Source organism: Pimephales promelas, chromosome 15 (genome assembly GCF_988280905.1).
Source record: "Pimephales promelas chromosome 15, fPimPro1.hap1.1, whole genome shotgun sequence".
Classification (NCBI taxonomy): domain Eukaryota; kingdom Metazoa; phylum Chordata; class Actinopteri; order Cypriniformes; family Leuciscidae; genus Pimephales; species Pimephales promelas.
The window spans coordinates 28691087-28706200 of record NC_142783.1 but is presented as its reverse complement, the minus strand read 5'-3'; the positions used below and the strand labels follow the sequence as shown (position 1 = coordinate 28706200).

The 15114-nt window shown below is 37.5% G+C and overlaps 1 protein-coding gene across 1 annotated transcript in view; it reads left to right on the top strand.

Annotated features, from left to right (window-relative positions):
* myo6b (myosin VIb) overlaps positions 1-15105 on the top strand; it is a 58865-nt gene extending 43760 nt beyond the window's left edge. The window contains exons 27-32 of the mRNA XM_039667791.2: positions 1734-1812; positions 4356-4516; positions 8900-9003; positions 10600-10731; positions 13066-13284; positions 13484-15105. Of these exons, the coding sequence (XP_039523725.1) occupies positions 1734-1812; positions 4356-4516; positions 8900-9003; positions 10600-10731; positions 13066-13284; positions 13484-13683 (895 nt within the window). The 3' untranslated portion in view covers positions 13684-15105. The remainder of the gene's footprint in view (positions 1-1733; positions 1813-4355; positions 4517-8899; positions 9004-10599; positions 10732-13065; positions 13285-13483) is intronic.
* The last annotated feature ends 9 nt before the right edge of the window (positions 15106-15114 follow it).

Sequence of the window (15114 nt, the reverse complement as noted above, 5' to 3'; positions counted from 1 at the left end):
GTAAGATTTTTTGCCAATATGTGAATAGCTTGTAACGAAACTTAAAAAACAAGACCTTTCCTGACTTTCTGGGTTATGAAAGTTGTCGACGGACGCCAGCTAAATCAGAAGATTGTGATGTTTACGCATGCTCGAGAGCCCATGGCACATGAAATGAATGCTTATACAATGTTCATGATTCTATACTGTAAAGTCAATGTGTCATGCGAAGAAAAGGAATTAATTCAAACCATAGTCTCACATCTGTATAGTCTATAATCTCAAATATATACTTTATAATCTAACTATCATAACTAATTTGTCGACATGATGCTGGTCAATTGCAGAGCTTGTGGAATCATATCCATATCGCTATGATCAGAAGATTTCTTTACTGCCTCTTTCTCACTGCTGTCATTTTTGTTGTTTTTATTTTTTTTATTGAGATGAAAGGGCACAGCACATATTTACATATTCATCTAACCATAGCTCTCAGCAGAGTGAATTTCTTTTTACTTCTCTAAGGAGAATGAAAAAGAACTCGAATCACGTTATGCTAATAACAAGGGTTTCTGAATTCTACATATAGCCCCTTTAAGCAACAGGTCAAAAACATAACACCTTGTGTGAAGGTTTGACACATCTTAAATGGAATTAGATCACAGCTTTATTTATAAGTTGCTGCTCCTTTCTTACAAGAACACCCTGTATGAGCTTTAACACTAATATTGTGTATAATCATAATAATAGCCTTAAGTTCTTTGTTCTTTCTATGCGAAGAACTTTTTAAGAATGCATCTGCCATGCCAGTATAAAATTGAACCTGCCCCTAATGACATTTAATGTGATTTCCATAGTTTCAAGCTTTCAATGGAAGCTTTTAAAGCTAACTTTTAGACGCCTTTATACAAACTTACCAGATACATTTTGAAATTATATACTATGGATGGACAGGGGCCAACCTGGTGGAGGGGAATGTCAACGGCATTAGCGGGTTATTTGCTTATATACTCCAGGTGTCAAGCAGTGATTGCCTAGACCTATTAGTATGAATGAACGACGTGGAATTAGAGTCTTCCTGATAGAACTTACACTAAAAGCTTCATTTCATGAAAGAATCCTGAAAAAAATGAATCATGGTTTCCACAAAAATTATTAAACGGAAATGTTTTTTAAAGCACCCAGTCCGCATATTACAATGATTTCTGAAGAATCATGTAAACAATATAATTTGTAATTAAAGATGTAAATTTCAAATTATAAATGCAAAACTATTCTCTAGCGCTCTGAGACTTTCGGACACCGTGTAATGCAAATCACATCCCTTTACTGTGAGCAGCTAAACATTCAACTGAAATTGCTCCTTACAAATCTCCCTATTTTCAAGGTCTTTTGGTGGGCTAGGGTGCATATATAAATACGCGAATCCATGATCAACAAAGTTCAACGAAAATCGCAGCAGATTTGGTTTGCTGTTTGTGAGATTATAGAAATACACCGTATAGGTCTTTTGATAGGAAAATGCTAACACTTAATAACAACGCTCACCGCGCACTATTCATTTTCAGCTGCTATTCGAGGAACTTGCTCGCATTACAAAGACTAGATGCGGTCCACGTTTCTCTGTGTGACAATTGTGAATCCACATGTGGGTGTTTTCAAATGCCCTCCTGTGGGTCATTGATCAGGAGGAATAATTCCCCACAGACCGAAGTAACTCATTAATGGTCCACCCTCAATCTCTCTTCCATCAGGAAATCCGAGATGGAGCAGAAAAGGAAACAGGAGGAAGAGGAGAGAAAGAAAAGAGAAGAGGAAGAGCGGGTCATGCAGGTGTGTATGTGTATACGCGCTCCCTCTGTGTATTGATTCCTCTCCTCCGCGTCTCCTTCGGCAAACCAAATGCCCACTCCGACTCACGCTGGCATGTTCAGAGCTGACCGGGACTGGCTGTTCTACAGGCATAATCATGACTGTATTGAGCTGCCACAGCGGCCCATGGGTTTATTCATCAGCCCCTGCCTACCTCCTGGGGCTGGATTATGCTGCGTCTGCGGAGTGAAAGTTCTCTCCCGATGGTGATGCTGTGTTTTGGGGCTTGGCTGACTTCCCTTGCACTGCTTCCTCTGATGAATCGCCCTGCAGAGACACTGTGCCCATGCTGACCAAAAACTGTTGCACACTATTAAAAGCTTCTGTGCTGCATTCTATTCTATTCTATTCTATTCTATTCTTTTTTATTTATAGGAGAAATGTAAAGAGTACAAATAAGCTTCACAGAAAATATATCCAAAGATCCTCCGTCTTTTCCTTATACATACAAAAATCTAACAGGATTCCTTCTGCAGTTATTAATTATATATACATATATATATATATATATATATATATATATATATATATATATATGTAGCCTAAACATACAATTGTACACACACGCATACACATATTCATTAACATGCATATGTACTGTACATGCCACCTACACACAAACATATGTTTATATTCAGCATATATTCTAGTCTAGTCTATTAACTGTTACTATGACCTTTATTAGTAATTCATTTTATTCAGATTTATTTTGAGATACACACACACAAACATACACATTATTTATAATGTAATTTAATTTAATTCATTCATTTTTAATGAATGAAGAGTTGTATATGTTAACATTGTTTCACAATCATTCAATTTGTTAATATTAAGGCATTTTGAACTCACAAGAATGAACAATTCGATTTTTTATCAACTACGATTAATCAAAAATATAGTCAGATATAAACAGCTAGGTAAAGCATGAACTAATATTATAAAGCTTATAAAGTAATTTAAGAAGTCTATTTTTTTAAATATTTTTTTCTGTGCCACTTCTATTAAAAGACTTCTGTGACCTTTTTCATTAAAATTGTCTGTTTTATTCTGATTCTATTCTATTCTGAGGCATTATCTGTTCCATTTTCTGTATATAATAGCATAGAATAGAATAGAATGATAATAAAATATAATCAATGTTTATTCTATCACCTGAAAATACAATTGCTTTTGAATCCTTGAATAAATTTAATACATTTGCAAAAGCAAACATTTGCAATTCACTCAAAGACTATTGTCACATTTTTTATAAAATCTTTATTACTGTGATTTTCATAATCCATAATATATCACTCTGTTTTCCACCAAGTCTCTCCTGCTTTTTGTAGTTTGATTCATAGCTCAGATTTATCATGAGCTGTATGTGCTGTAACCCTCTCTCTCTATGTCTTTGGGCATTACACCTCAGCTGCCTTGCTTTTTCCTCAGAATAGTACCTGCATCATTCTTCTTTCTCTCCAAGATTTTCTCTGATGAAAATGTTCCATCTAAGCTTTTCTTTTCTATCACTCCTTTGCTTTGTTTTACCCATGCTTTTGGACCAAGCTGCTGGGCTCTCTCCCAGATTGTTCTTACACATCTAAAACCAAGCTTTCATTTGATTTGTTTTAAATCATTTTCTTTTTTTTTTCATTTAACACAATCTAGACATAGAATCTCTGGCCGTCTGGCTGCAGTACAGCTTCGATTATATGCCTAATCAGACCTTGGCACACAGCAGCAGTGTAATGGCTTAATATCCTTTCAGTGGGCAGTGCAATAGATGGGTCACAGTGTGTCTAGGGCAGGGCCACCTTGATAATCTCTCTTTCCTCAAATGTACCAGACGCCTCTGGATAGAAGATTGAGGGAATTCTGTAGCCTACTTTAAACATCTTCGTGTTGATTGGACAGTGAAATGTTATGACCAAAAAGCTTCCGCAGCCCTCCTGAAAGTCAGCAATATCAGGGATTTAGCAGGTATAGACTTTTAAAATGACTTTCTCTTTCAGGAAAACGGCAAAAAAAAAGTCTTCATCTTGCACTCATGGGCAAAAAAAAATGAAAAAAAGATATTCGCTATTTTAAGAAAGGGGACAAGTTCTTCAACATGTCCTGTCTGGCTTGGATCTTGAATTTCTGGATCTTGTTGGTCCAGGTAGGGTTATGTATGCAGTGCTGGTCTAGCTGGCTGCTTATCAGCAAAATTTAGATGAAGCTAATCAGTCAGCATCTATATAGTGAAATTGGCCCATAAACAAGTTTTTGCTTGAGGACACCAGAAAACAGGCATCCAAAATCCTGGGATAATGTCAGCCTCGTTCGGCCCACCTCAGATCAACACTCTGAGCTCAGATATGTGGCCATTACTGTTGGCACCCCCACCGGCACCCATTTGTATGCTTGTGTCTGTGTGTTTCCATCGAGTTGGAATAGAACGAAGGGCACAGGTGTGGTAAACGCCAAAGGTGTTGAGATTGTGTGTGCGTATTATTGATTTGTGGGAATGTATGTTGTTCCAGGCTGAACTTGAGATCCAGCTGGCATTGGACAGAGAGGAAGAGACTCAGACACAGACCATGTTGGAGCAGGAGAGGAGGGACAGAGAGTTGGCCATGAGGATCGCTCAGAGCGAGGCAGAACTCATCCAGGAAGAAGCCCAAATGGATCCCAGCTTGCGCAGGTATGCACGAACACACACACGCGCACCATAATAATACTAAAGTCGACATCTCAAAGAGCGTCACCAGGTGAAATCATACAAAGAAAGACTCCACGCCGGAATGTTACCATTCATAAAACACACACAAATATGGAGATTTCCATCTGAAAAGAGCCTGTATGGTCCCGAGCCGCTACCGAACAACAAACAAAGAACAAGGTTCTGCCAGACAGCGTTACATAAATGCCATGAATCATTTTTAATGCGGCCAACTCGTGTTTCTACAAAAGCAGGTAAACAGAAACACGAGATGCCTGTGGTGCAGCACTCGGGAGTCATATTTCATTTAGTTAATGGAAGTGGACAAAGAACTGTCGCCTGTTCCTGCTTTATGTATAATAAAATAAAAGGCTCTTTTGATGTTATTACACATGCTAACTGGGTGCTAAGAAGACCGTGTTGTCATCCAAACCTCTTTTTTTGTGCTTCCTCTCCCCTCCAGTGATGGTACCACAGGTGTTTGGTTCTTCACAGAGATGTAAGACATAGAACAGGCCCTGATTATTAGTTTTCCCCCTGATTTTCCACTTCATTCAGTCTAACCACACTCACCCACAGTCACGTCCTGCCCCCGTAATCACACCCCAACCTAGATAGAGGATTAGTCATAGAAAGTCACGGTAAACAATGGGCTAATTCTTAGTTTTGATATTAACCTAAATACTTCATACATGAATGAATTCTTGGATTAAATAGAGACTTAGCACGTGGTTATATTTGTAGAATTATTATTTTGTTTGCCTACCAATGAAATCAAGGACACAGAAATGTAGTCCTTGGGAGTTTTTTTCTTTTTTTTTTCTTACAGGTGTTTGTTGTTCATACTTTGAACAAACCCCTTACATTACATCATTACATATTAAACTTTAGTATGTAACTGAGCCTACAACATTTTTGATGAATGATAAATCAAATTGTATAGCTTTTGAGAAGCTTTTCTAAATAGCAGGTTTACAATCATCTTGTTTGATGAATGATAAAATGGGCACAAAAATCACAGGCACTTAAAGAAAGATGCTCTCGTTAAGCAAAAATAATTGATGAGTCTTTGGGAGCTTCTAAAGGTCTCTCATAGGTCAATTTCAATCTTATTTCCTAGGGACGTCAACAACCCTATTTCCATTTACTTACGTTTCCTCAAAATATAAGTTGGATATGGATGTGAAGCACAGCACCTGCTCATAGGAATTGTATGCAAACGCTCAGCATAGACATCTTCAGTTCTGGATGATGGCACTCAAGAAAGAAACTTGTTTGACTGGGATTGACATTAGTGTCATAGGGTTTTCAACACAGTAAAAGTGTTAAGCAATCCTTAAAATGTATAAATGTCATTGCTTTACTTAAAATATCAAACCAAGTGACATCTGCAAACAAATTAGGGTAAAAATAAGTCTCAAACACATTTGTTTACTTTATACAAGCAAGCTTGGGGTTGGTAAGATTTGTTTAAAAAGGCTGCATATTTGATCAAAAATACAGTAAACAATTTATTTTAAATTGCTGTTTTCTATTTGAATATTTTAAAATGGAATTCATTCCTGTGATGGCAAAGATGAATTTTCAGCATCATTATTCCAATCTTGACATGATCCTTAAAATCATTCTGATATGATGTTTTGGTGCTCAAGAAACATTTCTTCTTATTATTAATGTAAAAAAAAAATGGCTGTGTTGCTTAATATTTTTGTGGAAAATATGTTTGTTTAAAAGACCAGCATTAATTTAGATTAGAAATATTTTGTAACATTGTAAATGTTTTGTCCTTTCTAAATAAAATGTATTAATTTCTTTAAAAAAAGTCTTACTAACCCAAAATATAATATAAAATAAAATAAAATATAATATAATCATATTTGATACTTTCTTATAACACAATTTCAGACCAAATGGCCTACCCTAAATAGCTTTATTGTTGTTCAGTGCTTTTGTTTTTTGTAGTGTTGTAACTACTTTTTAAAAAATGTTTGCTTGAGTGTACAGTACTTTGAACACCCCAGCGCTAGTGTTGTGTGTCTGTGTGTGTTAGCACTCCACTTACACCTGTATGAGTGGGTTAATCAGCAGAGTTGCTGGTTCAGTGACTTCTCTCGCAGGGTCTCTGTTAAGCAGCTTTGCTCTTCACAGCTGTCAGAGTCGACGGAGTGTCCCTATATTCAGTGTCACCATGTTCAGCCATGCAAGAGCTCCTCCCAGACTCACACTCGCTGCTCACACTGACAACCCCCAGTCTCTTCTGGGACACCTGTCAATGCTTTTTATGAGAAAGTTTGCTTTAAGACTGTAGAGGGTCATCATCACTTAATGACTTTAAATCTTGGCCTTAGGTACTGGAATAATGCCTCTGGAGATCACAAGTCTTAAGTCGGTTAGGAAAGATGTGCTTGTTATTGAAGTCACCTAAACAAACAACAATCTCTTATAAATACGGTCATCAGAGTTCTTCATTAGTGGTCCTCATTGTATCATCGTTATTATTCCTCACACCGCTATACCATATAGTTGTTACTAAACACAACACCCTAGAAACACTCTAACAACCACTTAGAACACTCAAGGCTTGAATACACTCACAGAAAAAAGGTACAAAAGCTGTCACTGGGGCTGTACCTTTTCAAAAGGTAAACTTTTTCCATTTTAGGTGCTAATGTGTACTTTTAGGTGCTATTATGTACGTTTGAGGTGCTAATATGTACCATTAAGGTACCAATATGCACCCTTTAGGTACAAAAGTGTACCTTTTGAAAAGGTACAGCCCCAGTGACAGCTTTTGGACCTTTTTTCTGAGAGTGTACACTACACAACTTTTCCCCCGATTTACAGTCTGGACAAGTTAATTATGCTAAATGTCGAAAGTCAGAGCCAGTCTGCAGACTTGACGGATTTCACAGAAAATCATGTACTGTAGTGATGGTCACAAAATGCCATCTAGTCAGAATATCAAACATGTTTCATATTTTGAGAGAACACATTTGACACACATCTTATAGCAACAAGGCGGGTGTTTCTGCGTGAATTTGTTCTGTTTGTAATGACTTAAAAGTTCAGTACTGTGTGATTCCCAGTCGTTTAGTGTATGATGCTCAGTTTTTCCTCTGTAACCAAGGCTTAAAATTAACACTCGCATGGTCGGTTATATCTTATGTTAACATAAATAGTTGAGAGAGAAAATGAATGTGTACAGTATCAATAGCATATATTAGATTCATGCAGATCTTAAAGTGACAGCAGCCTTATAATCCTGCTGTTGTCTGTGTCAATGTTAATCAAACAACAAAAGACAAAGAGAAAATAACTCACTGCTCTCGTTTGAACAACTTTTTGCTTTAATAAGAATTAATCTATGTTTAATGGGTTAAACAGTGAAGACTATGCTTTGACTATTTTACATTTGATTACTTTATTACATTTCTGTACCTGAAAACTGCCTGTTTCGTGGCATGTAAAAAATATTTATGGCTGATAAAGTCACTGGCCATTAGCAGGTATGGTAAAAAGTTAGCTTTAAGCCCTGTTTGTAACTCTTTACAAAGTTGGCAAGTAAAACAGATTTGATTTTAAAAGTCATGTACGATATTCCAGCCTAGCAACACATTAATAAACACAACGACCACCTACAATAGCAATACCTGAGCAGCTACCTAGAACACTCTAGCAACGGGCCAACAGTCTCTAAGGACTTTTATCATTAAGAACATCTCAGCAACCATATACCATTCTACTAAAAGTGGCATTGGTTTCACCAGCTGTTTTTCTTTGGCCACCCAGGACCACCTGAAACCATATCAAAAAACCACATGCTCACAGTCGTGATCACACACAGTACACAAGCTTTGAAATAGTTGGATTTTGTGATTAGAGTCATAGCTCTAGGGTGGTGATGTTTTGACCATTGTCCCACAGATCCTCACAGACCTTATGCCTTTAGTCAAGAAAAAGACAATCCCTGCTCTGATAGGCTTGGATCTCCCTGCACTGTGGGAGTCAGGACTGCAAAAACCCTCGCAAAGCTCACATGTGGCCTTTTCCTCGCTCACCATTAACCGTTGTTAACCGCCATTAACCACCCTCACTGTCGCAGCACAGTGTTGCCAAGGCTGTATCTAATTTGCTCATTGAGGTGTTAATTTGGCATGATCCGTGCTATTTCCATGTCATTACAAGTTTCAGAGAGAATGTATCTCCAGGTAAGTAGAAGGCCAATTAATCATCTGATTTTGCTGCAGCCTAGGGAACGTTTAGCAGATGGCAACGTGAGCTTAGTAGAACGATCAGATCCTTTGCCTATGGAGAGGTATGAAGCTAAGAAAAACTCAAAATTGTTCTTCCTCTGTGCAATCTCAGGGGTGCGCAGGTGCAGGCCAACAAGGTGGCTGCTGGGGTGAAGAAGTACGACCTGAGCAAGTGGAAGTACGCTGAGCTGCGAGACGCCATCAACACCTCCTGTGGTAAGAGTAATCAGTACTGTTCATTTAAAAAAACATTGCATTTTGTAGACTAACATTTATTATTTTGTAAGATGGAGGGACTAGCATGTGATATTGTAAAGATTGGGAACTTGCATGATGATTAGAGATTGCAGCACTTCTGATTTTGGAGCTTGCTCTCACTCCATCATTTATTTTTTTAAGAATCAATGAATTATAATTGCTATCTTTTTATTTGGAGATCTCTTTGTTTATTTATTTTGATGATCATGAACCATAAAAACAAGAACTTCACTCCTTTTTTACTTTCTGGTCTGTCATGTTGTTTTAATTTCCAGGAGTAAATTATTCCCCCTCAGAATAATTTATTCACCCTCATGTCATTCTAAACACATGATTTTCTTTTTTCTATGAAACACAAGATGCTTTTTAATATGTTCATTTTCACAATAAACAATATATATAGTGGTCACGGGCCATCAAGTTTCAAAAATGACCAAAAACCACGATAAATGTTCTTGTGGACTATATTTTACGTTTTCAGAAATTATTCACTGGTTTCAGAATCACTATTCAATGAAAACCTTTATGAAGCTTCACTCTGTTGTTGCTCTCAAGTCTCATTTCTGCTCATGAATATTCAAAGCTTAAATATGTGCATTCACTAACGAGATTTGAGAACTAATGGTGGAGGGCAAGATTAAAAGACTTGATGGTAACTACAGTGAATATAGTCCTATGGACAACTTTTATGATAATATTATGGTGCTTTTTTGTCCATTGAGCTTGACATTACCTATAAAAATTCACTTTTGTTGTATGGAAAACAGCAGCTTAATGATCAATAAAGCTTCTAAAAAGGCATAAATTAAAAATCTTTAATTAGATAAAAAAATCATATATATATTTTTTTAATCTTTAAGATTATAATTTAAGATTTAAGTTGTAAATCTAAAAATCCTACAATTTTATAAAATATATTTTCATGGGTGTAATCCATATTTCTGAGTCAAGGAACAATGTACTTAAGCATTTTTCAATCGGTAAATAACATTCCAAAGTGTTTAAATTCATTTTATGACTTTCTTTTAACTTCACCACTCATACTGCTGTGTATATATATATATATATCAATCTAGTTTGTGGACGGCAGAGCTATCTGACATTAGTCGATCTGTAATATGAAGCTTTACCAGTAAATATGAAGATACGTTTCTAGCTTTGACTGATTTTTAAACTAAATTTTGGCCATCCCTGAAATGTGATATTAACTTTCCTTGAGCTGGTGAATTAGATATGGATGAACGCTATACAATTGTGCACACTTTTATTTCATGGATTAAGAACATCATGTGTTGAAAATGCATACGCACAGTTCAGTTGAATGATAAAATTTGCCCTCTTAAATGCTGTTAAACTGAATGTACGAAGAAAACTTTGTTGAAAATATTCTGAAACAGGAGCATGCAGTTTATTGCCCGTGAAGTTTGCGTTCTTTTACTATTGTTGTGTATATACATATAGTATGTGTCCACCCCCTGAAGGCCATTGTGTAATTCACACCCTGTGCGTGACAATGCAGTGCAGTACTGACTGTATGATCTCTCACCCTTGTAGATATCGAGTTGCTGGCGGCGTGTCGAGAGGAATTTCATCGTCGTCTGAAGGTGTACCATGCCTGGAAATCAAAGAACAAGAAACGAAATACAGACACAGAGATGAGGGCCCCCAAATCGGTCACCGACTATGGTAAGACATGATCTGTTTCCCCAAGAGAACGGTCTGCACGGTGGCAGAACAACAGAATATAAATTGTTCTGTGCAGTCGTGTGTAGCTGATGATTTCATTTGTAATGACAAAATGTGATTCAGCTTAATATTTATTCTGGACCTATACTCTGAACTTTTATCTTCTGTGAGTGTGTGGGTGTGTGTGTTGCAGCTGTTTCTCAAGATTGAGTGTGCAGTATTGTTTGTTCTTTTCAAGTTCCTTGCTGCACATTTTGTGATTAGCGTTAAAATTGTAATGCACATAATGCAGACAGACAGCTAGAAGCACATCTAATAACACCCACCGCCGTTTCAAGGAAATCAAACTTCTCGCTTATTTCCCTATTTTAAGGCACATCACTGCGTTTAAAGACTTTAGTGCTTTTTAAAGTGTTTGCGCGTGCAGAACAAACAGAAGATTTAGAGTTGGGTGACCTGCAGGTTCACTTCAAACTCTCTGCCTCTCTTGTTGTCAAATCCTCAGATGTGTCTTAGCTTCAAACAGTGGAGTGTTTGTATCAGGTGCACGGGGCTTATGCTGCCTCACTCCTAGAGATGAAATCAGGCTTCTGGCTTTACAAAGTCAATATTAAAGTGCAGAGAACCTCTCTGAGAACTTTCTTGACATTAGCCAACCTCTGAATCTGTTTGATCCTTAGGGATGATGGATTTAATATGCCTACTTCTGCTTATGACGCACATGGTTTGTATTTTGAGCATACAGTATAAATATGAAGATTTGATTTGAACAAACCCTACTTTGGTGTGTAACTCATACCGTAGCATTTGTGCTAAGCACATGAATGATACCTCAAAGCATACAGTATTTCACATTGAGGAGATTTGTGAAAGGAGCCCCATCAAGGAAGAACTTAGAGACTGGGAATGTCTTATGCAACATGGTCTTCTATGGAGAGCTTGCAAGAGGAGATATGGCAGAAAATGCTGAATTTTGGAATCAAGATCAACCAAAGCCATGTAACTTATGTCACCATTCAGTTCTCATGTTAGGCCGGTTTGTGACGGGCTCTCAGATCACCTCGACCAAGGTCTGGCACGAGAAACCAAAAACCATTGCAGTGAGCAAGGGAGTGAGCTTTTGAGCAGCAACATAATGCGGCGCAAGACAAGTTCTGAATTACTAGGTGTGGAAGGGAAGATAGTGATGTGTACAGGGAAATGACTCAAGGGTGTCCTACAAAAAAATTACAATTTATTTATATTATTGTTTTTAGGCACAACATGTTTGTATTGTATTATTCCTTTATTTAGTTACAAAAATTAATGTGCAGGGTTGGATATTATCAGTGTTTTTTTTTTATTGTACACAGCAGAAAGGAAAGCACCTTCCTTTTTGCCTGCTGCAACAAGGATGTCTGAATTGTTGTGTGTGTGGGGGGAAATTGGAAAAAAATAAAAATATAATAAGGGCACCAGAGTGACAATGAAAGTCCATGTGCTTAGATCTCTATCAGGCTTTTGCAACAGGAGTGGGACAACTTGAAAGTTGTAGGTAGGTCTATTTTTTTGATGGAGCGAGCGGGACTAAAAACAATCCATCCCGTGCAGATCTCTAGTTGGACCGTTCAGAACACGTGCATGGAAACATGGGTAAATTACACCTTAGCAAGTGTATTGCAATTGCAACTTATCCCAACACTCTAGGATCATATCGACAAGTTTTGAATGGACAAGCTCCACTATCAGATTAGTTTAGAAAGTGTTAAAATATCGTTAAAGGGATAGTTCACTTTGAAATTAATTTTTGATATGTTTTAGCTTACCTCAAGGGCATCCAAGATGTAGGTGTCTTTGTTTCCGCACTATTTTCAATTTTGATATTTTTAGGTCAAGCCGTTCTTGTCTGTCAGTCATATAATGGAGGTCTATGGTCACCACCTCCAAATTAAACATTATTTAATGACTCATAAATGTTAGTACACATTGTGGCTATGGTTGCATGAGGTAAAAACTATATAAATACTGTGTGTTTTATCACACAACTTACTCGTTTCGTGTCTTAGGCGATCAATGTGTACTTTACATTTACGAGCGAGTCATTAAATCCTGTTTAATTTGGACTTCTCTGTGCATGCTCTTTGATGTGGTGACCATAGACCTGCATTATATGATTGACAGACAAGAACGGTTTGACCTAAAAATATCTGCAGAAACAAAGACATCTACATCTTGGATGCCCATGAAGTAAGCTAAAACATATCAAAAATTAATTTCAAAGTGAACTATCCCTTTAATATTGTATAATATCAGAGCTTAAATATCATTAATATATTTTCTGTTCTGTTTCTTCAGCCCAGCAGAACCCTGCTCCACCTGTCCCAGCCCGGCAGCAAGAGATCGCAATGAACCGACAGCAGCGTTACTTCCGCATTCCCTTCATAAGGCCTGCGGATCAGTACAAAGACCCCCAGAACAAGAAGAAAGGCTGGTGGTACGCTCACTTTGACGGGCCCTGGATCGCCAGGCAGATGGAGCTTCATCCAGACAAGCAGCCGATCCTCTTGGTAGCAGGTACCAAAAGCCTTCGTCAGTACTAGCTAATGTTTTGATAAGATAAAACAATAATTTTCCCCTACTGTGAACAATGAATTCTTTTGGAATTGAAAGATGAAATAGCTGAAAGCTTCACTGGAAAATGTGACTCTTATCTGCGGATGTGAGGTGTGCACCTAAGCTTAGCGTGGTGCCTTTTATCTTTTGATGTATCCAGGTAAGGACGACATGGAGATGTGCGAGCTGAGCCTGGAGGAGACCGGGCTCACGCGAAAACGCGGAGCGGAGATCCTCCCCCGCCAGTTTGAGGAGATCTGGGAGCGCTGCGGCGGAATCCAATACCTTAGGAACGCCATCGAAAGCAAGCAGGCCAGACCCACCTACGCGACCGCCATGCTCCAGAACCTTCTCAAGTGAACATCGCCCGTTTCTCCTCCTGGGCCACATTATCTATGCACGTGTAGATGTAGATGGTAACGTGGTGTAGCTAAAACAAAGGGATGTGCAACTCTAGTGGAAGCAATTGCTGTCTAATTATACTTTTTGTTTGTAGTTTGTTCTTCATTTTGCTGTGAGCGTAGAAACCAGTTTTCATACAAATCTGAGCCTTTCTTGAACCTATTGCTCAGAGATGCCTTAAGATTTTCAGATCTAATTCATATCTCATTTGATAGGGATGTGATTCAAATGTTACACTCATGTAAACCTGCTCATAAATCTAAAGTACACTAGGTGTAATCTTTACAAAAGGACACATTTCAGTGTGTAGCGACATACAGTTCTGTGATGATGGGTGTCATTTAAAATAAGATAACAATGATCAGACATTCCCCAAAAAATGATGTTATAACATTGCTCCATTGGCTTAACCAATGTTATGGGTTTAGGGGTGGGACCATCTGTTTGACCGACAAATGGTAGGTGTTCAGTCCTTTTTTCCACAGTTCTGCTATCTAGTGCCGCAGAAATTACACACTTCACCTTTTAAAATAAAATTCTATTAAGGATTTAAATGGTCATTATTGTGGAGCAACATTTAATATTTGAATACGTTAAATAACTAGTCAAAGTATATTTAATCTAATCAGATGATGGTGGGAAAGGCTAATGAGGGACATGCACTGGAATACATTAGGTTGTAATATTTTGTCTCGCCTTTGGTTTCAAAGACATGCACCATCAGAAATTGCCTTTACGTATATTTGATAATGAATTTTATAGATGCATTTAAAAGCGGCTTCAGTTCATAAAAAGGATAGTCACTGCTGTAGTGCATGGTTTTGCTCAGCAATTTTGTACTTGAATCATGGTGATATGCTAAAGGGCATATTCATTTCTGTTCAGTGAAGTGATAATGGCACCTTTGTTAATGATTTGCTGTGAATTCTGTGGTAGATTTCTCTCATTTTTACATTTATGTATGTACCAACTCAAGGAAATATTTAGTTTAAATGAGCTTTTACTACGAAGTGTCTCGTTCTGCGTTTCTCTGACCCCTTTTTCTCATTTGGTCATAATAACTGCCTGAAGAACCGAAGTAATGGGAAATGCAATAACATTTGAAACATTTTGAAAACTTTGGCACAGACCAAATTGCTGCATTTGTTCAATTTGCTGTCGTTATTCCCACTTTGTTTTTTTTCATTTGCTAATGATTTTCTCCATTGAACCCTTTCTAACTGAAATCGTGTAATCTCAAACTGTCGATATTTGTTTCTTGTCTGTCAATTTATCTTTGATGTGTCTGGGTTAATTATACTCTGATTTTCTTATTTTTGACTGGCCAGTGTTGCTCCAATCACTTTACTAGACCAAAATAAATAAATTCCTTATAAAACGTGTTATGTT